A 25658-nucleotide genomic window follows, 5' to 3' on the forward strand; every position below is an offset into this window, starting at 1 on the left:
AAAAAACCATCATCAGAATCAGATTCCAAACTCTTTCGCTTCATTTTTAACTCATGTTGCTGCTGTTTTTCCTTCTCCTCCCTATCCAGCTCCATCCTCCTCAATTCCATCTGGGCCTTCCTTTCCTCAAACTTTAACCGAGTTAGTTCCCGTTCAGCTTCTAACTCTAGTTTCCTTTATTCAGCCTCTAGTTTCTTTTGCCCCAACTCAAACTTCATTCGCATTTGTTCTAGCTCCATCTTTGCTAACTGCACCTGGCTATCAGGAATCTCTGACCCACTCTCAGGAAACTCTTCTAACTCTTCCTCCTCCAAATCCTCCAACTCCACTGGTTGAGAAGTCACATCAGAAATCACTGGTTTAATCTCAGGAAACTCGACTACCTCACTCACCTCAAACACTTCCTTCTCCAAATAATAGTCAACTATCATTCTATGAATAACTGCTTTTCTCATAGACTGCTTTACTGCTTTAAGGTTTAGCCTTGTAGCAATCTTTACCAAATCATCCTTTTTCACCACCTCCAATCCCTTTAGGGTTGGTGACTTCAAAAATGCCTCAATATCCATTACTGCTGGTTTCCACACACACAAGCCAATTAAAAAGAATTTATCAGACCGACCACAATCAGTCGTCCACGAAGACCCCAATTTGTTCAAATTTAGACCTCCCTCGTCAATCTTTGGATTGAATCCCGAACGAATCTCATCAATCTGGGGAACGATCCCAGATGACACTCATTAATCTTTGGGTTGGATCCCAGACGAGTCCCAAATTTTGTTACGAGCCAGCAACAAAAGAAACACACTGAGTCATGATTCAGTGTTAGAAACTATTTTATTAATCACTACTTATGGTAATACGAAAAATAAGAGTAAAAATGTTAGTATGTTAGAAGTAAAAATGTTAAACCTTGAACATTAACCCCAAAAACTAAACTCGTCGTGTGTGTGTGTGGCAAAGTCCCAAACTCCAAGAACAGGAATGGTTCTTAAAGTTCAGTTCAGCAAGCCGTAAGGTGAAACATGAGCAAAGGCTTCTTCAACAACCACCGTTGTCTGAAGATAAGACGTAGATGTAGAGAAACATAGAGAGAGTAATTATGAAGTCCAAATGTTCCACGATGGAACCCAAACAACACCTCAGTGTTGACTCGGTAATGACCTCCTCACCCCAAAAAGCATCCGAATCGTGGTCGTCCACACAAATACCTGTTTCCTTCTACAGGTCAACAACAAAGTGAACTCCACCAGATTACTTCCAATTTCCATATGTGGATTGCAGTAACAGACACAATTATTGTTTCTCATCCATCAATAGAGAAATTAGCAGGCTGGTGTCTCTCTCCCTCTTTGACTTCAACTGACTTCTCCAACAACGTCATTATGTCCTTTATCTTCTGTTGACGTAAGCATGCCACACACACACACACACACACACACACACACACACACACACACAACTAACTTTATCTTAAAGGGACATTCACTGAGTCCGTAACACAAGTGACAACAATAAACCAATACCAATAGTTTGAAGGAGAGGAAGAGGGTTATCCTTTGTGTTCTGTCTGGTTGGTACGTATCTCTCACACAAGATTACAAAAATGGATTTATTGTCGTGAAATAATTGTAGGAGCTTGCTGTGCATAAATTGACTGCCTTCATTACAACAACTTCAGAAGTACTTCATGGTGCTCTAGGTTGCTTTGAAACATCCAGAAAACAATGTAAAAGGCACTAGATAAATGGAAAACTGTTATTTTTAAATTTCAGCTAAACTAATTTCATAGTAGCAAAACTGTGTCCTAGTAATGCTCCTACATATTAAGGGACACCTACTGTGGCCAATTAACCTATCAACCTGCTATTTTTGGAATGTGGGAGGAAACTGGAACACCCAGAAGAAACCCAGGATACAGGCAGCTGAGGTTTGGGGAGCTCAAGTACATGGAGAATGCAAGGGAGCAAGATAAATAAGCCGCCGATATGAACGACAATTGAAAAGTGAACCTGAACAATGGGTAAAGGTTGCGGCATCCTCTTCAGAATACCACGTTGTCAGCTGCACTCCCTGAACAATCTGGACCTGAACTGTAGACAGACAATGCAAACTGTGAGTAAATATTTCTACTTCCATAGCACCCAGCCCTGTTTTAAAGTTCAAAGTCCTCAGAACATTTGTTCAAATTATGAAATCTTAACCTCTCTACCAAACATGCAAATTGTTTTTTTTTTGTTTTCAGTATGTAAAATAACCAAGAATCCATTGACAATTAAAGTTTTTTGTTCTTTGTTTTTAATTAACTTCAACAATATCCTCTATTTTGTGCCTCTATTGTGAATTAGATTTGAACATATTGCATATGCCCTTATCCTGAGAAGAGTGGAACTGAAATAACCTCATTCATAATCTTCTGGCTTGTTAAATAGACCACCTTTATTGAACGAGAACAAAGGACCCTTTCCCGAATGAAGGGGAAACAGTCAGGCTTTGTTAATCACCTGTTGTTTCGGGATTCTTTCCCCCTCCCACCTCTCCACCCGCTCCTGTATCTATTGTGTATAAGATGTAACAAGGGATGTTAAACTGCTATTGATTCGTCTCCAACCGGGGCAGGGGATCAATGCAAAGGTACAGGGCGAGCAATCTTCTCTGAGCTAAAATTAGTCATCTGAAAAAAACTACAGATTGTGGATTCAATCGGGAGATGTTGCCTAATTTAGATTGGTTTTACGCCTACGGGGATAAGTGCCATTAGGGGGCCACAATTTGATACTTAATCAAAACAAAAAAAATCCTCAAGCTAGTTCCGGTTTACTGAGGCTGTAAACAAAAAACGTCGAATTACGTTTGCAGCGCACACCTTTCTTGAACTTCACAACGGTGTAAACCACGTTTGTACCACAAAGGCAACCATCTACTGGGTTAACTTCAGGTGATCATTTAAACCCCACTAGTTTAACGGAGTGAGATCGTAAAAGAAAGAAGGAACAATTCAAAGAGATCTGAATCCAAGAACCTGTTGAGTTAGTCACCAACTGAAGGTAAGTGCTGACTTTGCAATCACGCTTTGAAAGGAGCGGTGTTTGTCCTAGAAGCAAAAGAAAAGTTTGTAAAAGTTTATAGAAATCATGAAGGAAGAAAGATTTTCCTTTCTTGACCTAAATCCAACAATGAATTGAAATATAATATGACTGTTAATTTTATGTAGGCGAGATTCTGCAAGACCTTTCTGAAATAGACGATTCGTTCCCATTTTTTCCCCTGTCGTGGTCTTTAAAACAAAATATGGTCAATTTTATTTAATTTTGTTGTTGAATGGTTTTGCATCTCACGAGCTGATCGTCCTGCTTTTGCAACAGAAACAACAAGTGTAGCCCTGGATGCAAACAAACCTGTAGCACTGAGATAGAAATCGCATGTCGCCGGCGAGGGATGTGGTGTCTGCTCTCATGTGTGCAGAATTTTCCAAACACGGTTTTAAATCGCTCATCTCACTTTTACTGACCAAGCATTTGCTGATAGTTATAATACGTTGAAAATTATACAACCATGTCAGTAATCCGTAGGTGGTAAAATGTTAATTGGCATCGATTTAAATCAAACGGCCTGAATAAATTAAAAATATTCCGTGGGGGAACTTCAACGTTGTTTATGTTTGCACCTTGGTTTGGGAACCACAGAAAAAGCTCGTTTAGGTTTCAGGCCTCTTCTACGTTTTCAAGTATCAAAGATCTGACAAAATGCAGAGAAGCACGGCTTTTAATATTATCTTTCATCTGGATATATTGCCAACATATGAATTTGGAGGAGGACGACGCCACTCGGCCCCTCCAGCCGGCCCTGTCATTCAGTAGATCCGATTATAACCTCAACTCTGCATTCCTGTCCACTCCCCCCGATAATATTTCCCCTCCCCTTTGCTTTTAAAGAATCTCTCTACCTAGCCCTTAAATATTCAAAGACTCAGCTTCCATTGCCCAGGAGCTCCAAAGGTTCAGGGGCCCTTTGAGAGAGGGAAAAAAGTCACTTCATCTGAGTCTTAAATGGACAACATCTTATTTTTTAAAAAAACAGTGGCCCTTCATTCAAGCTTCTCCAGTAAGAATAAATATCCTCTCCACGTTCACTCTGTCCAGTCCCCTCAGGATCTTACCTTACCTGTTTCAATCAAGTCACCTCTCACCCTTCCAAAGTCCAGTGGATAGCAGTCTAAGCTGTCCAGCCTTTCTGCAGTAGAAAGCATTCTGACTGGTTGCATCACAACCTGGTACAGAAACTCCAGTGCAAGAAGCATATACCCTGTGCATGTATGCCTATGACAACAATAAACTTGAACTTGAGACAGCTTGCCCATTCCAGGTTTCTGTCTAGTTAACCTCTGTACTGCTACTTGTGTAGTAACATTCTCGCTTAAATTAAGAGATCAATACTGTACACAGTACTCCAAATATAGTCTCACCATTGCCCTAGATAACTGAAGCACAGCTTTTGAAGTGCAGTTTTCTTACTAAGCAATAACATTCTGTTACCTCTCCTGGTTACTTACTAGACCTGCACACCAGACATTTGCAAATCATACACCAGGATACCCAGATCCCTCTGCATCTCAGAGTCCTGCCATCTCCCACAATCAATGTCGATAACATGATTCGTTTCTTTTAATTTTCCTGCCAAATTGGACAATTTCATTATGCTTCATTTGTCAGATCTTTGACCACTCATTTAGCCTATCCATATCCACCTATAGACTCGTCATGTCCTCTTCACAGCTTACTTTCTGACGGTCTTTTTACCATGGTTTTGGTGTATGAGATGAGTGAAACTCTCCATGTTGCTGTAATCATGGCCAAGCTTTCCTCTTGTGTAATCAAAGTATAGCATTTCCATTTGGACATTCTTATTGGATCATAGAATGCTACAGTTCTTAATGACTGTTCAGCCCATTGTGTGAGTGAGGTCCCTAACAGAACAACCCTACAAGTCGACTTCATGGTCCAATTAATAACCTCATCACCATGGCAATTAACAATCTTGCTGCTGGCCTTAGCAATAGACCATATATTCGCTATGTCTTTGGTGCATTATCTATTGGCCTTCAGTGTTGTTCCAGCAGTGACTCCCAAGTCCTCATGTTGTAAATGCCTTGGGGTAGTTGATGCTTGGTATTCTGCCAACCCCTAGACATTTATCCAGATAGACAAATAATTGACTCTCATACCTTACATTAATAAGGTAGATTGAAGTGGCAGGGGTAAAGTAAATTACTCAGCTGATGCAACCAACTGACAAAGAAATGAAAATAGATAATTCTGGAAATGCTTAGCAGGTCAGGCAGCATCTGTGGAGAGAGAAGCAAGTTAACATTTCAGCTACTTGCAAACCTAGAATTCTATCAAAGCCTATCTATTTGACAAGTTACATCCTCCTTAGAGTAACAGGATTTCCATGTGTCTTTAGAGTTGATAACTAAGGAAGGTAGAACATTCTGCTGCTACAATTACTTAACAATGAAAATCTTTTGTTTCCTTCGGTACAGTCCCTTGCTGCAATAATGAGACTCCACAACTTTAATTGCAACTGCAACAATCTTTTCTCCATACCAATTGTACAGTTTGCTCTGCTTGCTTCCAGCTGTCTCGGTCAACCATTACCTCAAACTGTGAGTCCCTTGATAGAGAATGCCCCCTTCACTGCTTTGTGGAATGCACCCACTGAATTGTGTGACAGCAGATTTGGTGTTACAATAGATTTGAGCCTGTTTGAGGTCATTGGTAGCCCCTTGGAAACTGCTACAGGACAACCCATCACAATATTCTATCACAACAGACTTGGTTATTATCCATATTATGATGAGTTAACTAATGAAGCATTTAATGGTGGCATACCTCAGCTGGTGCCCTTAGATCTTCACTTATTAAAGACAACAGCGGATTTTCAGCACTACATTCCTTCAGATGAGAATCCTGGACTTGCAGTGATAAACTGGGAAAACTGGAGGCCACAGTGGATAAGAAATTGGGACCAGAAAGATATTTACAGAATAAAATCTGTCGAGCTGGTTATGCAACAAAATCATTCAATGAATATGAAAGATATAATTGAGATTGCCAAGAATGAATTTGAAGAAAATGCAAAAAAATTAATGCTAACAACTTTAAAATTGGGTAAATCATTAAGACCAAATCACTTATGGGGATACTACTTGTATCCAGAGTGTTATAACTACAATTACAAGGATTCAATTGTTAACTACATAGGGAGATGCCCTGATATTGAAATTTCAAGAAACAATGAACTTCTCTGGCTTTGGAATGAAAGCACAGCGCTCTTTCCATCCATCTACCTGCAGACAATACTACGAGATTCAGTCGCTGCAGCTAAGTTCGTGCGTCACCGTATCCAGGAAGCAAAACGGGTGGCATTACTTTCTACCCAGGAGTACTCTCCCCCTATTTATGTTTACACCCGTCCAGTGTTCACTGATTCTCCCACAGAATATCTATCTGAGGTAAGTTTAGGCTTTTAAAAAGAGATAAATCTTTAGTTAACTACCAAAGTAAACCCAAGATTCCCAATTTCATAGAATTATCAATTAAAAAACATTATATACTGGATGAACAGACATTTCCTTCAACTAGATACTGGGAAGAACAAAGCCCCTTCAGTCCCTCCTTCCCTCTTGCTGACCGCTGTCCAAAATTGGATAAGACCTTTCACAATCATGTGACCCCTGTTTGAGGTTAGACTTTGTATCCATTGTATGTCTTTTGTGCAGGCTGATTGGTTAAAAAATGGCCAATGTAGTCAGTAAAAATAGGTTAAAAATTAACGTTAGTGATACAGCCGTACTAGTAAGAAATTGTTACTTTCATTCCTGGTTTCATTGTTAATTGCCCCTATTTCCACCTTCGTCTGCCTCAGCTAATCTGCCGCTGAAACTTTCAGCTACACCCTTTTTGTCTCTAGAACGCGCTAGTCCACTGTACTCCTGTTTGGCCTCCTTTGTTCTATTCCCTGGAAATGAGATCATCTGATATTTTTCCGCCCCTATTCCACCCACACCATTTCATTCACTCCTCATCACCTACACTGGCTCCTGGGTAAGGAACAGCTTTATTTTTTTATAAATGGTCTTCCTTGTTTTTTACCTTTCGAAGATCACCCGTATGTGTCTCTGTAAAATCCTCTGACCCGAAACCTTTCAAGGTATCTACCTGGTCTTATTCATCCCCAGATTTAATCACTGCAACGTTGGCAGTGGTACCTTCAGCTGCTGAATCCCTAAGCTCTGGAATTCTAGGGAATCCTAAACTCTATCTTTCTTTCTTTTCTTAAATGCTTCTTGAAACCTGTTTGACCAAATCTTCGGCGATCTGTCCTCATGTTTCATTGTCTGGTTTCCTTTGATAATGTTCTTGCAAAGTAGCTTGAGTTGCTTTGTAAATATAAGAATTTGCCATGGGTTACAAAATGCAGAAAGAATAAAACAAAGTATTTTGGTCACATGTGGAATTATTTTCTTTGATAGAATTTAAAACATAACTTTTTTTTAAACCTTTTTTCAGATTGATCTTCTCCACACTATTGGGGAAAGTGCTGCTCTGGGAACAGCTGGGTTTGTTGTATGGGGCAGTTTAAGTATGACGGAAACAAAGGTAAATATGTTTGAAGTTTGCTCACTTTTGAGATGAAGATGCATTATTTGTTTTACAGTTATTTGGGATTAGGCCAGTTCCCAATTTCAACAGCGAGTTACTGAGTTATACAGGATTTAATGGTGTCATTTTTGATGCACTGCACTGGCCTCTGCTAAACCAGCAGTAAGCATATTGCATTTGGCTTAAACATTCCTGGGCTCACAATATGAAAAGAAATTTTTCAGGTCGAGTTCTGCGTCCTGTTCTGAACTGCCAGTCAGTGATAGTCAATAGAAAAATGTACAGGTGTTGAAGACAAGATTGGCAGCAATCCCAAATGACCACATATCATCCTTTCATAATTTACAAAAGAGGAACGTATCTTTGGAAAGGATATCAGTGGACAGTCAGTATCTTTATAATGGAGATACACCATTCAGTTTAGGATTGGAGGGGCTAAAATTTATGTTTTAAGAAACAAATATTCACACCAGCTTTTCATTACGACTTCCGTGTGTAACCAGATGAATGGACAGATTGGGTGAGAAAGGGGTGGGTGGGTATGTGGATGGTAATTTTCAAATTCAAATAGACTTTTCTGAAACTCATCCTGTCTTTAGCCCATTGATTTGGCAATCCAATCCATCGACTACTCTCTGAGCAGTAAATTTTACTCTCCAGATGCTTAACAAATACATCCTATATCTTTGAGTTCAGTTTTGTGAGCTCATCTTTGATTTTTGCAAATTTGGATCTCACTGTGCTGTGGTTTTAGTGTTTTATGTTACCCTTTATCAGAACAGAAATACAATTGTATAGATTTATTGTTGGGAGTCCATCAAAATATGGTCACTTGTTCCCTTGTGTAGAAAGAGTTCCAGGCCGGGAAACAAGTGCTAAACCAAGGCCAACATGTGTTTAGTGCTGGGCATCCCCATGCAGTATTCTATTTTTTTTCATGAGCTCCAGGTTTCACATGGAATAGAATAAACCTTGTGTCCACAAAGGTATCACCTCTTGCAACCCCCTCTGTCCTTGTGAAGGGAGCAGAGGAACCGCTGGTGGGATCCTGATGGAAGGGGGCAGAGCCAGATATTCATTTGGAATCAAGTGGAGCATCAGGGCCTTGAGGGTTGGCTTGGCTTCAATAGGTGTCAGGAGAATCACTGCCAGTTTCTGGAGGTGGGTGTCAGGTCATGATCGACTGACAGGGATTGGATTGTGAAAGGGTAGTGGACAGGTGATTCAGCTGAGGTCTGGCAGTGGGAAGCAAGGCTGAGTAGAGTATTTGAGGGAGAACTGCCTGTAGGTGGCTCCAAGTCCCAGACTCTACAGTCCTGAACCAGGCCAGACAGACATCTTCCAAGTCTCACTGAAACAAGTCTTGTGTTCGTTACGATGGTCTGTTTCTATACGAGTATCCTACACCATTCATGCCATCAATACAAGGTCCCAGAAGCATCCTGATTTAAATATTATTGTGAAATAATTAAATCACATGTTTCAACATATTGGAAAACTTAGCTATTAATTTTGCTGTTGATATTGGCTAATTTTAAAAAAGAGGATATTTTGTTCAATTTGATTAGATTATCATCTCAGAAGGGAACAACTTTTCTCTGAATGATTTTATGATTAATAAACAGATGCTTCTGCTTATTTTATTACTTATGTTATATGTCAATCGTCTGCCATTATTAAACGTGGGAGAAATTTTTTGTGGTTGTATCTTGCAGCTCGTGTGTTTGACTGTTGATGACTATGTTAAAGAAGTCCTGAATCCTTACATTGTTAATGTGACATCTGCAGCAAGGCTCTGCAGTAAAATACTGTGCCACAACAAAGGGCGATGTGTGCGAAAGGACTGGGACTCTGCTCGTTACCTGCACTTGAACCCTGCGAGCTTCAGAATAAGGAGAACTAACAAAGAATACATAGTTATAGGACAAGCTTCCTTTGAAGATATAATCTTCTTTGCAGAAAACTTTGCTTGCCAGTGCTACGCAGGGCAGAATTGTGAACCTGTAGGTGACATAGAGAACTATATCACTGAACTGGACACCTGCGTTAATCCTGACTATTGCATCAACTTGGATGCCTACACAGAATTGCCTACCAAGTCGCAAATTATTGATCTAAACTCAACTATTTCTTCCCGAAATTCTGTTCATTCTATCAGTAGTCACTTTGGCCCATTAGTTTGCACAGCTTTCATTGCACTTTATACAATGCATCAAATGTTATTTTAAAAGAAATACTTGTATCCAGTCACTCTCTTGTCTTTTTTGATTTAATTAATGAGCGACTGCAGCACAATATGGATTTTAACAGCAAGTATTTGAAGTGTGACCTGTTGGTATGTTCCAGCTAGTGTCCCAATGTGAATGTTTTGGTGCTCGGCTATTACAGTATATCTAATCCTCCAAATGATTGATTAACTCACTAATTTAAATATCTGAGTGCCTGACTGAATGCTTGATTTTATGTAGACCCTGTCACTCATGTTCATTTGCTTCTATTTGGTACAGTTTTGCTCATGATTATATGGGATACTGAAGTAATTTTGGATAATTCAAGAATGTGACCAATCTCTGTGGATAACTGATGATTAATGTCTGGGTAATAGGCCACAGCATTTTATCTCAACATCAATGAAAATAAAATTGGACCATTTGAATAAATGTTATAACATGATCCAATTCCATTTCTGGAAGCCAACTTCAGAATCCATGAGGATCTAATTCCTTTTATAGCACTGGTGAAAACAGACAGATAGGATGAGGATGGATGTTTCTTTACATTAGCAAGTGAACTTTGCAAAGAGAGAATAGGATGCATAGTCTACTTTGATACTCCCTGTTGATTATCAGGTAAATGTCATAGGGGAGTCACAGAAAGATGCAGCAAGGAGACGAGCCCTTCAGCCCACCAAATCCACACCAACCATCCATTTACACTGATCCTTCATCAATTCCACCTTTTATTTTCCCCACATTCTCATCAGCACCCTCCACCACTGCCCCCAGATTCTACTACATACCTACACCCTAGGGGCAAGTTATCCTACCAACCCACGTGTCTTCGGGATGTGGGAACAAAATGGAGCACATGGAGGAAACCCACGCAGTCACAAGGAGAATATACAAAGTCCACGTAGACAGCCCCAGAGGAGATCAGGATTGAACCTGGGTCTCTGACACTGTGAGGCAGCGACTCTACCAACTGTGCCACTGTGCTGCCCTGTATGGAAAATAAAAAACAACTGCAGAGACAAGAAATCTTAAGTACAAGTTTGGTCTACTTAATTGGACAATCTTCCTATCCCAGGAGTCAATATGGTGAATTTTCAATGTCAGACAAATTTCAGAACTACCCATACTATTATTTTCTAGATATCCTATTACTTATTACTGATATCAGGAAAGTTGGTCTACAGTTCCATGTTTTCTCTCTCCTTTTCTTTAATATTGGAGATACATTTGCTTCCTTCTAGTTTGTGGAAACTGTTCAAGTATCTGTGGAATTTTAAGGTGAGTACCAGTGCATTCACTATCTCTACAGGTCACTTTCAAAGGAGGTTCCTATTGGAGATAGTGAATGCACTGGCAGTCATCACTACCAGCGCAGATCAACAGATCCTGGGGATTTATTGTCTTTAATTCCCATCAATGTTTCCAAAACTAGTTTCTTACAAATGCTAATTTCTTTTAACTCTTTGTTTACTCTGGGCCTACAGTCCTCTACCATTCACAGGTTTTCAGTGCCTTCTTCCCTGAAGACAGACAAAAAAAGTACTTATTTCATGTCTCTATTATTTGCTCATACTTCAATATAATTTCTGCTGATTCAGTCTGTTAGAGACTCACATTAACTTAAGCTGTTTTTTAAAATCCTTTTTAAATATCCATAGGAGTTCCACATGATCAAGACCACATTCCCATCATAACCTCCATATCCTAATGCAAAAATGTATTGAACTCAGCCTTAAATATGCTCAAAAATATAACCCTCTGAAGTAGAGAATTCCAGAAACTTACAAGCCTGAGGAAAGAAGTTTGTGCTCATCCCAGTCCTGAATAGCCATTGCCTCATCCTGAGACCATGCCCCCAAGTCTGAGCAGTTCAAAAGGAGGAACCAACCACTCGGCATCTTACCCATAAAACAGAATCTTTTAAGTCTCAATGAGATTATCTGTCTCTCTGCTGAACTCCAGTGAATCTAAACTAATCTTTCTCAGCCTGTCATCATTGGATAATCTCTCATTCCACAAGCAGCAGAGTAAATCTGCAATATACTGAATCCAAGATAAGCATATCCTTCTCCAAATGCAGAGACAAAAGCTGCACACAGTATTCCAGGTGTGGTCTCACCGAAGCACTCTACAATCTCAGCATTATGTTTACGTTCCAACCCTTTTTGCAATGAAGGCTAACATACCATTCCCTTTCCTAACAGCTTGCTATACCTGCAAACCGATATCCCTGATGTACCAGCGTTACTAGATCCATTTGCACACCTGCTTTCGTAGTTGCTCAGCATTTAAAAATATGCTGTTTCTGTACTCGTCTTACCAAAGTGGACAACTTCACTTTTCCCATGTTGTTGACTCACTCAGCCCATACCCCTTTGATCCCTTAGCAAACTCTGTAACTGCCTCACTTCTCACTTTCACATCTGCTTTAAGTCTTCCTGACCGACACCAGATTTTTTTTCCTTAAAGCAAACAGTACTGTGTGTTGCCAATTCTTCAGCTGCTTTGTATTTCTGTAACTAATGTGTGTTCTCACGATTCATTTAAAAAATGAATCGCAGGAACACGCATTAGGTCTCTCAATGTTTAATAAGATGAAGAGATGGCATCAAGTTTCAGTGAAGACCTTTCAACAGACTCTGAAACTGGAAGATAGTCCCTTTTTTATGGGAGTGACTAAATCAGGGGGAGAATGATACAAAGAGTCATGAAACAGATTTAATAGCCCGGCCTAATTTAGGCTGTGAAAAGACATCGAAAAGGAAAATGTGAATAAGCAATCTGAAATGGATCTCCAGTTCCACTCATCCCTTTCAGATATTTTCCATTTGACAGTTTTATGACTTGGATTGTCTGTGAGTTAGGTCCTGACCAGCATATTGCTTTAACTGGCAAAGACTAGCATGCTCTGAGTTCAGCAGTAGGAGCACAATACATTCTCTTAACTCAATAATGCTGGCGTTGTGCATTCTCTGAACTCAGATATGTTCACACTGTGCATTGTCTGAACTTGGCAGGGAGAGTTCTGTAACTTCTCTGAGCTCAGCAGAGCAAGAGCAATGGGTCTTCTGAACTTGCCAGTAATAAACCGTGTGCTCTCTCAGTTGCACAAGACGCTGGCGAGGCAGCATTTGGAATATTGTGTTCAGTTTTGGTCACCATGCGATAGGAAAGGTGCTATTAAGCTGGAAAGAGTGCAGAAAAAATTTACAAGGATGTTGCCAGTACTCAAGAGACTGAGTTATAGAGAGAGGTTGAGCAGGCTAAGACCTTATTCATTGGAGCATAGGAGAATGAGGGGTGATCTTAGAAGGGTATAAAACCATGAGGGGCATAGGTAGGGTGAATACACACAGTCTTTTTCCCGGGGTGTGGAATCAAGAACTAGAGGACATGCATTCAGAGTGAGAGGGGAGAGATTTAATAGGAACCTGAGGGGCAATAGTTTCACCCATAGGGTGGTGAGTATATGGAACGAGCTGCCAGAGGAAGTGATTGAGGCAGGTACCTTAACAACATTTAAAGGACACTTGGACAGGTATATGGGTAGGAAAGGTTTAGAGGGACATGAACCAAATGTGGGCAAATGCGACTAGCTGATATGGGAATCTTGGTTGGCATGGACCAGTTGGGCCAAAGGGCCTGTTTCTGTGCTGTATGACTCGATGACCCTAAATTCGGCAGCGTGAGCACAGTGTGAACTCTGGACCACAATGTGAATGCAGTGGGTATTCTCAACTCAGCCGTGTTAACATTCACTGAACTTAGCAGAGGGAATTAAAACAGAAAATGCTGGAAATTTTCAGACCGCATCTGTGGAAAGGAAAACAGAGTTAACATTTCAGATTGAAGACATTTTGTCAGAAATGGGAAAGAGAAAGAACGTTAGTTTTTAGTTGCAGAGAGGGTGGGGAAGAGATGGATAGGAAAATGGCAGTTCCTCTGATTGGGTCAAGCAATGTGAATTTTCTGAACCTTGCACATTCTGAGCCTTGGCAGTAAGAACACAGTGCACTCCCAAACTCCAGCATCCTCTTAATATTGATGTTCTAACTTTCAGAGTTCCTGATAGTTTCACACAACTCAGTGATGCAAGTTGAAATTAGCCAAGACCATGCTGTACAATCTCTGAATCCATTAGTCTGATCACTATGTGCTTTCTCCATGCAGTAGTGTATTTTTTATGCTCTTAAGGGATGTGAGTATTGCTGGTTCGATCAACATTTAACACCCATCTTTAATTATCCTCGGGAATGTGATGCTGAGCAGTTTTCTCAAACCAGAACTGAAAATCAAAAGCCTGCTGATGATGTAAATCTAAAATTAAAACAGGAAATACTGGAGACAGTTCTGATGAAAGGTCTTCAACCTGAATCTTTAACTCTGTTTCTCTTTCCACAGATGTGGCCTGACCTGTTGAGTGTTCTTAGCATTCCTGTTTTTTTATTTCAACCTTCTGTAACCTCAGTCTGTGTGCTGAAGGTTGTCCAACAATGCTACCAGGTAGGGAGTTCCAGGATGTTGATCCGGCAATGATGAAAGGACAATGATATATTTGCAAGGAGGGATGATTTGAAAGGGAACTTGCAGCAATTCACTTTTTCCAAATGCCTCAAGCCTTTGGTCAGTTGATAGAGGTCATTAATTTGGTTGGTGCTATTATAGAAACTTTGGTGAATTGGTACAGTGCATTTTGGAAGAGATTCCCACTGCCATCACAATTCACCTGTGAGGGAAGGAGTAAAAGTTCTGCATTGTAGCTGGAGTGCCCGTTAAGCAGGGCGTTGTGTCCCAGATGGTATTGATCTTCTTAAGAATTAGAATATAGACCATAGAGCAGTACAGCACAGGAACAGGCCCTTCAGCACATAACGTCTGTGCTGAACGTGATGCCAAATTAAACAAGTCCCTTCTGCCTGCACATGATCCATATTCCTCCATTCCCTGCATATTCATGTGCCTACCTAAAATCCTCTTGAATGCTCCTATTGTATCTGCTTGCACTACCACCCTGGCAGCGCGCTCCAGGTACCTACCACTCTCTGGGTAAAAAAAAACTTGCCCTGCACATCTTTAAATTTTCCCCTTTCACCTTAAAGCTATGCGCTCTAGTATTAGAGATCTCTACCCTGGGGAAAAGATTCTGTCTGTCTACTCCATCTATGCCTTTCATAATTTTATAAACTTCTGTCAGGTCTTCCCTCAGCCTCTGATGCTCCAGAGAAAACAATCCAAATTTGTCTGACCTCTCTAATCCAGGCAGCATCCCAGTAAACCTCTTCTGAATCCTTTCCAAAGCTTCCACACATTCTTCCTGTAATGGAGCGACCAGACTGCACGCGATCCTCCAAGTGCGTCCTAACTGAAGTTTTATAGAACTGCAGCAAGAACAGCTGGAGTTGACCTCACCTACAAGTGTAAGAGTATTCCTTCACACTCATGAATTGCCTTTTGGTTGTTGAAAGAGTTTTGTGAGTCAGAAGGTGATTCAGTCACCACAAAATATCTGGAATCCATAGTTATTACATGCTGTAGTTATATCATTGTCAGTGTACCATGATTTCATTGTGTACCATCTACAATGCACACTACAGTAACTTGTCACAATTAAGATTTCTGCCATCTAGGACCACAACATCAGGCACATGGGAAAGCTGTAATCTGTAAATTCCCCTTCAAGGCACATGCCTTACTGACTTGGGCATAAATCAATGCTGGGTCTAAATCACTGCTTAACAACACTGTGGGAGCATTTCACCACATGGCCTGCAGTGTTTACAGAAGGTGGCTCACCACTAACTTCTCAAGGGCAATCAGGGACGGGCAGCAATTAAATCATCGGATCACAGAAATTTATGAGGCATGTTCTCCATACGACCATGTTGCTCCAGGTACACTGTTTTCCTCCCACATCACAAAAACATGCTGGCACCATGCTGACCTGCTGGCTAATTGCTTACTGTAAATTGCCCCTTAGAGTAGAAAAGTGGCAAAAATAATCAAAGGGGAGTAGATTGGCATGTGAGAGAAAATAGGTTGTAGGGTTACAGGGAAAGGAGAAGAGAAGTAGAATCCATTGGGTTGCTCTGCTGGAAGTGACAGGGACCCATTGGGCTGAATGGCCTCCTTCTGTGTCCTCACTCTATAAATGAATAGTTATTTAGACTAGTCCCACATCCTATTCTTTGTCTTTAGCCCTGGAGATTGAGTATAAATTTGATGTTTCTGCCTCTGCTTCTCCTTCATGCAGAAAGTTCCAGGTTCCTAAAGGGAGGAAAACCTTGCGTCTCTATTTCCCTCCAATCCTTCTACCATGTACCTTACATCTGTCCCCCAGTTATTGACCTTTATAAGGGCTCTGTCTGCAGCTCGCACAACTTTATTGCATTATATTCCCTTTCATGCTTCTTTGTTCAAAAGGAAATGGCACCAGCCTAACCAATCGCTCTTTACCAACATTCTTCAGCCTTAGAAACATCCTTTTAAATCTCTGCCATCTCTTTTGTACTAACATATCTTTTCTATAATGTGGTGGCCAGAACTCTTTGCAGTAATCTATTAGTGGCGTGTCTGGACAAAGTTCTAGACAGCTTCTATTATATTCCACGTCTCAACCATTAACCATCCCAAATCCCTCAAACAATTTATCAACTTTATCGCCTACTTACACAGATCTGTAGACATTGACTCCATGGTTCTTATGCTCTTCAGTTTCCAACCATTTGTTGTTATTCCCTTTCTTTGGTTGTTCTCCTCAAAAGCAGTTCCTCACACTTTGTCAGAATGAACTCCATTTGCCACTTCTTTGTTGGCCTAAACTATCCATTTATGCCTTCCTGAAGTCATCAACCTTTTTCCTCACTATCAACCACGTGGCCAGTTTTGCTAACATCTGTCTTAAACATGGCCCATCTGTCTAAATCACTGATATAAGCAGAGTGAATAGAGTTATTAAACACCCAATGATCGTTACTCTCTCTTTCCTACCTGGTGGGACCTTGGCAATCCACATAGACTACATCAAGTGTGCTACCTCCTTGATCCTCCCCGTTAGCTCTTCAAAGAAGTTAAATTGTTTGTCAAACACAACCATCTTTTAACAAAGTTCATGCTTGCTGCCATGACTAATATGCACTTTTCTAAATGATTATATGACCTTAAAATCTTTTCCAATAATTTGCCTACCACAGATACTAGTCTGGCTGGTCTGTAATTATGTCTTTTCCCCTTTTAAAACAATGGTGCCCCATTAGGAGCACTTCCCTAGCATCATGTCTGTAGCCAAAGAGAATTTAAAAGCGCACAGAGCCTCCATTGTTTCTTTCTTAGCTGCTCTTAACAGCCTGGGATTCATTTATCTCTTAGCCTTCCTTATTTCCATTTACAGTAAATGCCACCCCTGTACTTGCTGTTCTCCTGTGGACTTTCTGTAGTATTAAGCTCTCGGTCATTGACATAAGTGATTAGTGTAAAGAATTCGTGTTGATGGGGAAAAGAGATCGGTGTGGTTGTAGGCTGAAAGGCCCATTTCTGTGCCGGACAAGTCAATGACTCTGATATTCCTTTGTTTACTTTATGCTATTCTGATTGTTCCTCAACAATGAGGTGAGTTCAGATTTGGGAGCCCTACATTTTGCTTCATGGGAACAAATTTGCTCTGAATTGTCATGGGCTTCCCTTAAATGCCTCCCACTGCTCCAGAATTAAGTGTTGGTCTTGTACACCCACCTTGTCTGAATAAAAACAAACTCAGGAGTGTTAGTGTTGTGCTGTCTCATTGCTAGTAGAGTTAGAGCTGTATGTTCTCTCACTTATGTTAGTGCTGCACCTATTCTGTACTCATTAGCAGGAGTGTCATACATTCCCTCAAATTGGCAGTGTTTTGCTGAGTGCTTCTTACTCAAAACATCATCCTTCGCAGGGAAATAAAATATGGCTTCAACAGGTGATTTATTGCCATTTATTGCAAGTGCCAGCAAGTGAAAACAACCACAGCTGCTGAAGAGATTTGGAAATGTATGGGCGAGGCTGTTTCAGTGAGTTACAAACTGTTCCATGTGAAAAGCTTGAGGGAAGGAATGACTTATGTTGGACATGATTCCAACCATCAAGTTTGATCAATAATATCTATGATAGGTGGTGGCAGCCATGGTGTAGGGATGGTACTTTTGTCTCAGTCCGGAGATTCTGGTTGCAAGCTCCAGTTTGAACACAAAATCCAGCTCTAATGTTGTCCAGCACTGAGGGAGTCAGGGCATTCTTTTCTCAGAGATCCATGGCATAATTTTGAAAAAGAACATTTCTAGTTCTCTCTGGAAAAAGAAAACAAAACTATATCTAAAAATAAAGAAAAAAAATAACCAACAAGCATTGAAGCAGATGATGATGGGCAGGTGAAACCAGCGGGGAAGGGGATAGGAGACCAAGTGGGTTAAGAATGTGGGTGATGGGCAGATGGATTCGGGGAGAGGGGTGGAGAAGGAGGAGGAGGGGAAAGGAACTGGGCATGGGCGGGCACGGGGTTCTCCTATCCCCTACTGTCCCGTCCGCCCGTCATCCCTTACTTACCTGATTCCACTTATCACTTGCTAGATTCCAGAATCTGCAGCCCTTTGTTGTCTCCACTTATCACTTTCCAGCCTCTGTCTCTAGCTTCACCCTCCCCGCGCCCTACCTGTCCATCATCCCCCTCTTCACCTGGTTGCACCTATTGTTTGCAAGCCCTTGCCTCACCCTGCCCCCTCACCTCTTTTACTGGCTGTCTGCTCTCTACATTCTCATGTTCTGATGCAGGCTCTCAACCTGAAATGTCAACTATCTTTACACCTCCAGAGATGCTGACTGGCTTGCTCGGTTCCTCCAACAGTTTGTTTCTTGTTCCCAATTCTGGCATCTGCAATTGCTTGTGTTTCCATAATCCCTTTAAATATTGTAACGATCCTTTTAAATATTGTAATGCCATCTTTGTAAATAGCTTACCTCAATCATAGGCTTTTGGCAAATATGACCTGCATGTCCTACAGCTGACAGTATTTTAACTACCAACTCTCATAGTTTTATCCTTTTCTTCTTCCTGTGACCAAGCTATTTCTGCTGCAAGTCAGGCTGATTTTACCTCATTTTATAATTTCCTTCATAAGTTTATGAAAGCTTCTTTGTTGAGGAAGAGAGCACTTCTTGCCTGCAAAAGGTTAATCCAATTGAAAGAGATGTTCAAGGCACATTAGATACCTTGCCAACCATTTATTTTGAATTGGTTTCATTGAAAAAAAGGTAACATTTTGCTTGAAAGAGCTCTGTAATTTATGGCATTCAACCACACGTAACAGTTGACATTTCCAACTTTTGCAGGGTAATTTATAATTTAGTTATGCTTGTGAAAATTTATGGGAGCGGCACATTCTTGGAGATTTACTCAGTTATGCTGGGGAATCATGGAGAACTTTTCCAGATATTTTCTTGAAACATTGCACGGTTTTGTTTTGCTCCTGATCCTGGGAATGCCATGGTTAAGTATATGTAAATGGTCTGCATCAATGTATCTATGGTCCAATATGCTTTTCTTTTTCTTTATGAAGGTTAAATGCAATACAGGGGAATATAAATAGATGTGTTATAAAGCAAGTGGAAGCAAACATAGCGATGTTCAGTGTCCATATCTATCTACCTCACAAAGTATTATTGCAAACAAATAGTAGTCTTTAAAACAAGGATTTCAAAAGCCATATTTAACTCTTTCTGCCCCTTTAAGATCTAAAACTCTGTAAATTCTGATATCAACTGGAGTTTAGTTAACCAGGGAGTTCGATGATTGGCTTGTAAATTTCCCTCTTCAAGTAAGTAGCATATAAAAATTGCTTTTTTTTCTTTTATAACATCGATTCACTAAGATATGGTTTATGTGCACAATTGAGCTACAAAAAAGTAACTTTTGAATTCTTCAACATTTCTTCCCTTGTTCTTTTTAACTTTGGGATTTTAAAAGAAATGTAATTGGGATTTTTAAATAAAAGAGACAAAGTTATGAGATTGTTCTTTGATGGGAATGTAAGAGGTCAGGGCATAGGTGGCAAATATCTGTTGTTTCCATGGATGCAGACCCCTGTTGTACCAGCCTCTCAGTGAGCAAAAGATTCCTCAACATCCATAATGATTTGTACAGCAGAGTAACCCTCCAAGCAGCCAGCACGATGTTCCACCATCCCTGCAAAAGCAATATCTCTCCTCTTTGCAACCATGTGAGTGAGACAGCAATGGATTGCCTGACACAAGGTTTCTGAATGCAGATAGGGAGCCACCAAAGATTATGCAGCTTTTTACAAAATCCCTGGATACTCAAACCATCATCCATGAATGCCACACAACACCTAACTAAAACTACGTTTATAAGTAACACCCATAACTTAAATGTCTGAATTAAACCTATGGGTAACCAAATGAAAACTCAATAGTAAGGAAGGGATAAAAATATAGATGAAAGCTTAGAATTCATTCACTAATTTGAAAACATAAGTTCACAGCAATGACTATACAATCACTTTCTTCATAACACAGAATTAATACAAATATTTCAAAAGCTACTTATCTGTACATTGTCAACCTGGCATCTTTTTTTCTTAACTCCTTACATGTAATGTACCTGTCTCTATTGGCTACCCAGGCTGTTATCAGTCATATAAATTCAGACTAGGTTCAAACTGAACCTTCTCGTAACTTTGTTTCACATTTGGATGTGCACTAACCTAGTGTTCCATCAGAAACTCATTTTTACCTCTTACAAGAGCATGGGAACATTTGTAGGCCATTCAGCCTATAAAACCTATTACAACAGTCAATTAGGTAATGGGTGGTCTATATCAAAGGTTAAAAGCTGTTTGTTAATATTTTGGAAAATGAGCTGTCTAGTAAAAGGAGCATGTTAGAACGGAACTACAAATAAATAAATAGGTAAATACCACTGTGTGAGGAATACAGTTACGACTGTAACAATAAACAGAATTAATACCATATAGGGCACAATGTATATCTAATCCACATATCACCAATGTGGATTATAGCTTTCCTAAAATCCTGTGATGCCCAATGTCAGATGTTATGGCTATGAAATTCAGCTTAGTGGTGGCAACTTTTTGAACATGATGGATGCTAATTTGCTTTAAATTTACAGGCCAATATACTGTATGTGTTTGTTTTGTGACATATGCTGTCTGCTCCACTGGGAAGGGCATAGATCCATATGATTGGTTTCACATTCCATTAAGTATGCAGAGAAGGGGTATTGGAACCAATTCTCCTGCAGTGCTGTATTGAGTCCAGTACTGCCAAAGTGGACAAACAGTGCATCAAATGTCAGGTTCTTCAAATTACTCAGAGAACCCTGTGCTATTTAAAATGATTGTTGATTATTTACTGGTTTGCTGGTGAATTATTTGACTGTGCAATGGTGTAGAGAAGTTTTGACATGGTTTCTGAAGTCTGCAGGATGGTTGGTTCTGTTTTCTTGGCTTCAGCCAAGCCAAGAAGAATGATGAATGGACAAAGGGGTTCTCAGCAAGAAACCCTGTTCATAAAGAGATGTTTAGAAATAGTTCTCCTACATGCACTTTAGCAAGGGGCAGTGCTAAATTCTCTACTTCTCAAAGGGGGTGCTCACAGTGATATGTGCTGAAAGATCCACAAGGAGAGGACTTTTGATTTACACTAACTGTTGCACATGGTCTGTGACAGAGAGCCACAAGACATAGATATTATCCACTTTAGGGCAGAAGAATTCATCATCTACTCCTTCAAAGTAAAGCTTCAGGGAACAAGAGCACATGGACTGTTGAGGATTACATGAAATGCAGTGGCGCAGAATGCCATTAAATGCATTCATATCACCATCATGGGGCATCATTTGAATTCTGAAACGTTCTGTGTTCTATAGGAAAATAGAGGGATATGGGCATTCTGTAGGTAGGAGGGATTAGCTATGTCGGCACAACATTGTGGGCTGAAGGGCCTGTTCTGTGCTATCCTGTTCTATGTTCTATTTCACGCTTTGAATGTACAGCGAGTCTGTGACCACACCCAACGGATAGTGTTCGCCACTTGTTATGGACTCAGTGAAAGTCCCTTTAAGATAGAGAGTGTGTGTGTATGTGTGTGTGGGGCGTGCTTACGTCAATAGAAGATAAAGGACGTAATGACGTGGTTGAAGAAGAAGAAGGAGAGAGAGAGAGAAGGGAGAGAGACACCAGCCTGCTTGTTTTCTCTATCGATGGATGAGAAACAATAACTGTGTTTGCCACTGAAATCCATGTATGGAAGTTGGAAGTAATCCGGTGGAGTTCACTTTGTTGCTGACCTGTAGAAGGAAACAGGTATTTGTGTGTGGACGACCACGATTCGGATGCTTTTCGGGGTGAGGAAGTCACTACCGAGTAAACACTGAAGTGTCGTTTGGGTTCCATCGTGGAACATTTGGATTTCGTATGTACTCTCTCTCTATGTTTTTCTACATCTACATCTTATCTTCAGACAACGGTGGTTGTTGAAGAAGCCCTTGCCCATGTTTCACCTTATGGCTTGCGGAACTGAACTTTAAGAACCATTCAGGAACTGGGAGTTTTGGACTTTGTCACACACACACACACGAAGAGTTTAGTTTTGGGGTTAACGTTCGAGGTTTAACATTCTTGAATTCTAACATACTAACATTTTTACTTTTATTTTACGTATTATCAATAGTAGTGATTAATAAAATAGTTTTTAACACTGAAACATGCTCAGTGTGTTTCTTTTGTTGCTGGTTCATGACACACTGCCTGATGTACAGGTAGCAGCCACAAAGCTCTAATTTTACGACATTTTACTCTGACCTCTTGTCTTCACAAGTATGCCTGATCAAAGAGTGGTTACTTGGAAACAAATGCCATCTTTTTCTCTATTTTATTTTTGACTCAAACACAAAAGTCCTGCACAAGAGAACATACCTGAAGTACTGGCAACTGCAACGACATCCTGTAGACATTTGGAGTAGTCCTCGATCATCACTTCCACTGTCTGGAGCACACCTGAAAGAAACAGGCACAAATGTGAAGTAATTATGTAGAGAGTTGGGAGGGAAGTGGGTGGGAAAGTCTGCTTACGCCATGTGCAACATGTTATTGAAAGAGACTTTGGGATAATGAAGAAGTGGAAGGCAAGAAGGATTAGATATGAGATTTCACCATTCGCAATCATCTCTGTTTTATGGCTCTCCACAGGTGCTGATCAGTGCTCCAGTCATGTCCAGCACTCCCGCCTCCAGGGATGCAAAGCATTGGATCGGTGTGTCCCCTGTTGGGGTTATTGCTGTTAGTGTGGGTTGTGTGCCACCTCTTCCTGTAGAGAAGAGGAAAGTGTGTCTAAGTCTCATTCAAAACGTTTGACTGATGCTCTAGCCATAGGTGGCTAAGTAGGCGTGTATGCAATGAGATGTGTGCACGAGGCTTGGAGTAATGATGTGTGTGTGAGGATGTAATGGGGCACATAAGTGTTTAGTCTGAGTCCTGATTGGTGGAGATAGCAAGCAAATTTGCAAGGCTATGGAGCAGGGATCGGGGTATGGAATTAGTGAGATGCTCTGGCAGAGAGCCAACACAAACAAGAAGGGCCAAATGGCCTCCTATGCTGTAAACATTCAAGGATTTTATGTTGATAATTGAGCAATGGAGAAAACTAGGCTTGTGGGGCAATTGGTAGGTGATGGCATTTGAAGATCTGTTTACTAAACTCAACTAGGTGAGCAAGGTCATTAAACCTTGCTCCTGCACCCCACCTATGTCCTTGGGAATTGACTCCTTGCCTTTACTTTGATTGTTATCTCTTCCCATTACTATTTTAGTATACGTCTGGAGGTCCTCCTGCTGTCCAGTGGCAGATGTGTCATCTATTGAGGCTGCCAGACCCACATCAGAAATGCTGAGCACTTTTGCCTGATATAAGCCATACCATACCAAAATCACCAAAGACCTTTTGATTGGCATCAACCACCAAATCTGGATTCAAAGCACTTCCTCATTATTGAGTGTAGGCTGCTTTTAATCAGACATAGCTTGGACTGGTGGTAACCACTTAAGAAACTGGCCTCGTTGTTATTCACTTAAGGCTACACGCAGCATGGATTAATCATGGTAATGAGATTATGGCTCAGATTGTGTACATGGATCACAGAAATGCAGATCAATTGCATTTCATGATCACAACAGCCATTTTCCAGTGCTTTCCAATTTCATCCTCAAAGATTTGTGATGGAATTTCTTTTACTTATTAAGAAATGAAAACTATAACCATCTGTATATCCTATTAATTATACCAGCATTGGAAAATCTAATTAAGAGCAGGCACTGTTAACTTTGGTTTTAAATTTAAATTAAATTAAATTTTTAAATTTTAAATTTTTAAATTAATTTTTTTAAATATTAAATTTTTTTTTAAATTTCAATTTTTGAAATTTTAAATTTTATCTTACAGTGCGGTAACAGGCCCTTCCGGCCCAACGAGTCCGCGCCGCCCATTTGAACCCAAATTAACCTACCTATACGTCTTTGGAATGTGGGAGGAAACCGGAGCACCCGGAGGAAACCCACGCAGACACAGGAGAACGTACAAGCTCCTCACAGACAGCGACGGGAATTGAACCCCGATCGCTGGCGCTGTAATAGCGTCGCGCTAACGGCTACACTACCATATTTTTCCATAACATTGGCAAAAGTATAATACAATTCATTCCAATGTTACCATTCACAGTACAATCATTCCATTTACATTCCATTAGTATGGAATTAATCCTCCTTTACATACATTTCTTGTGCAAACAATCTGAGGGATTTTCCAGCCTCTCAGTTAGCAATGGTGGCAGAACCATAAACTGTGACCTTTCTCCAAGAAGCTTTTGTGATATCTGCACAAAGCTTCCCTCAGCACATAGTCCTGGACCTCGCTGAGGATCAGGGAAATTGGTCAAAGGTGTTCTTCTGCAGAAACATTTCAATGACAGACAGCTGGTAAGGCACAGTGCAGCTGAAAGGAGTGTTCCGTGGCAACATGGCCAGACCCATCCTTCAAAACAGTAGGCTGCACAACAAGTGGTGACGCTTGGGGTTTGTATCCTCAGGATTCATGCACAGCTCCTTACAGCCACGTACAAAGGCAACCATCAATATGAGGCCACATTGGGTACAATTTTTTCCCCTCCTCTGGAGATTTGCACATTGTGCCCCTCCGCATCTAGTCTATTTTCAATCTCCAGGGAAAACAGAAAATTGTTTAGGTGACTGTTGCTAAGTGTGGATCACATTGGAACATCGTACATAAATGGCAGGGTCTTTCTGCAATCAAGAGTGATTGTTGCTTCCACAATCCCAGTTTCTGCTTCACCTTGGCTATATGTTGCACACAGGCTCCCCTGAACCAATATCTTCACGTTGTCACATCTGACAATGAAGGGGAGATGGTATTAGTTGCCAAAGAGGATGGCTTCACTTTTGGAGTTATTAATTCTGGCCCTGGAGGCTAACTCAAACTGGTCAAGCACGATCCTCAATCTGATGTGGATTTGAGCAGAAGATGATGATGACGTTCATGTACAGGGAGATATTAGCCTGGGTGCTTCTCCTGCTTGGGGTTATCATTCTTTCCTAATGGACTCAGCAAAGACCTTGTCACAACGCATGAACAAGACAAAGAAGAGAGGGGCAGCATTTTCTAACCCCAGATTTGATCAGTTTCCCAGTTGCCA

General features: G+C 40.6%; 1 protein-coding gene across 2 annotated transcripts; it reads left to right on the top strand.

The window, feature by feature from the left end:
* The first annotated feature begins 2032 nt into the window (after positions 1 to 2032).
* Positions 2033 to 10330, top strand: LOC127578405 (hyaluronidase-5-like). Of its 2 annotated transcripts, XM_052030400.1 has the most exons (5): positions 2033 to 2115; positions 2860 to 3047; positions 5543 to 6514; positions 7572 to 7661; positions 9380 to 10278. In XM_052030400.1, the coding sequence occupies exons 3-5, from the start codon at positions 5558 to 5560 to the stop codon at positions 9890 to 9892; spliced, it is 1560 nt and encodes a 519-aa protein (XP_051886360.1). In that variant the 5' UTR covers positions 2033 to 2115; positions 2860 to 3047; positions 5543 to 5557; the 3' UTR covers positions 9893 to 10278. The 2 variants fall into 2 exon arrangements, with proteins under 2 accessions (XP_051886360.1, XP_051886361.1); XM_052030401.1 differs by lacking the exon at positions 2033 to 2115 and having other exon boundaries at positions 2831 to 3047; positions 9380 to 10330.
* The last annotated feature ends 15328 nt before the right edge of the window (positions 10331 to 25658 follow it).

The sequence above is a fragment of the Pristis pectinata genome, chromosome 15 (genome assembly GCF_009764475.1).
Source record: "Pristis pectinata isolate sPriPec2 chromosome 15, sPriPec2.1.pri, whole genome shotgun sequence".
Taxonomy (NCBI): Eukaryota; Metazoa; Chordata; class Chondrichthyes; order Rhinopristiformes; family Pristidae; genus Pristis; species Pristis pectinata.

Coding starts and splice junctions, on each gene's coding strand:
- LOC127578405 (XM_052030400.1), top strand. CDS start 5,558: ATGAGACTCCACAACTTTAATTGCAACTGCAACAATCTTTTCTCCATA. Junction 6,515..7,571: donor CCACAGAATATCTATCTGAG/GTAAGTTTAGGC, acceptor ACCTTTTTTCAG/ATTGATCTTCTCCACACTAT. Junction 7,662..9,379: donor TAAGTATGACGGAAACAAAG/GTAAATATGTTT, acceptor TGTATCTTGCAG/CTCGTGTGTTTGACTGTTGA.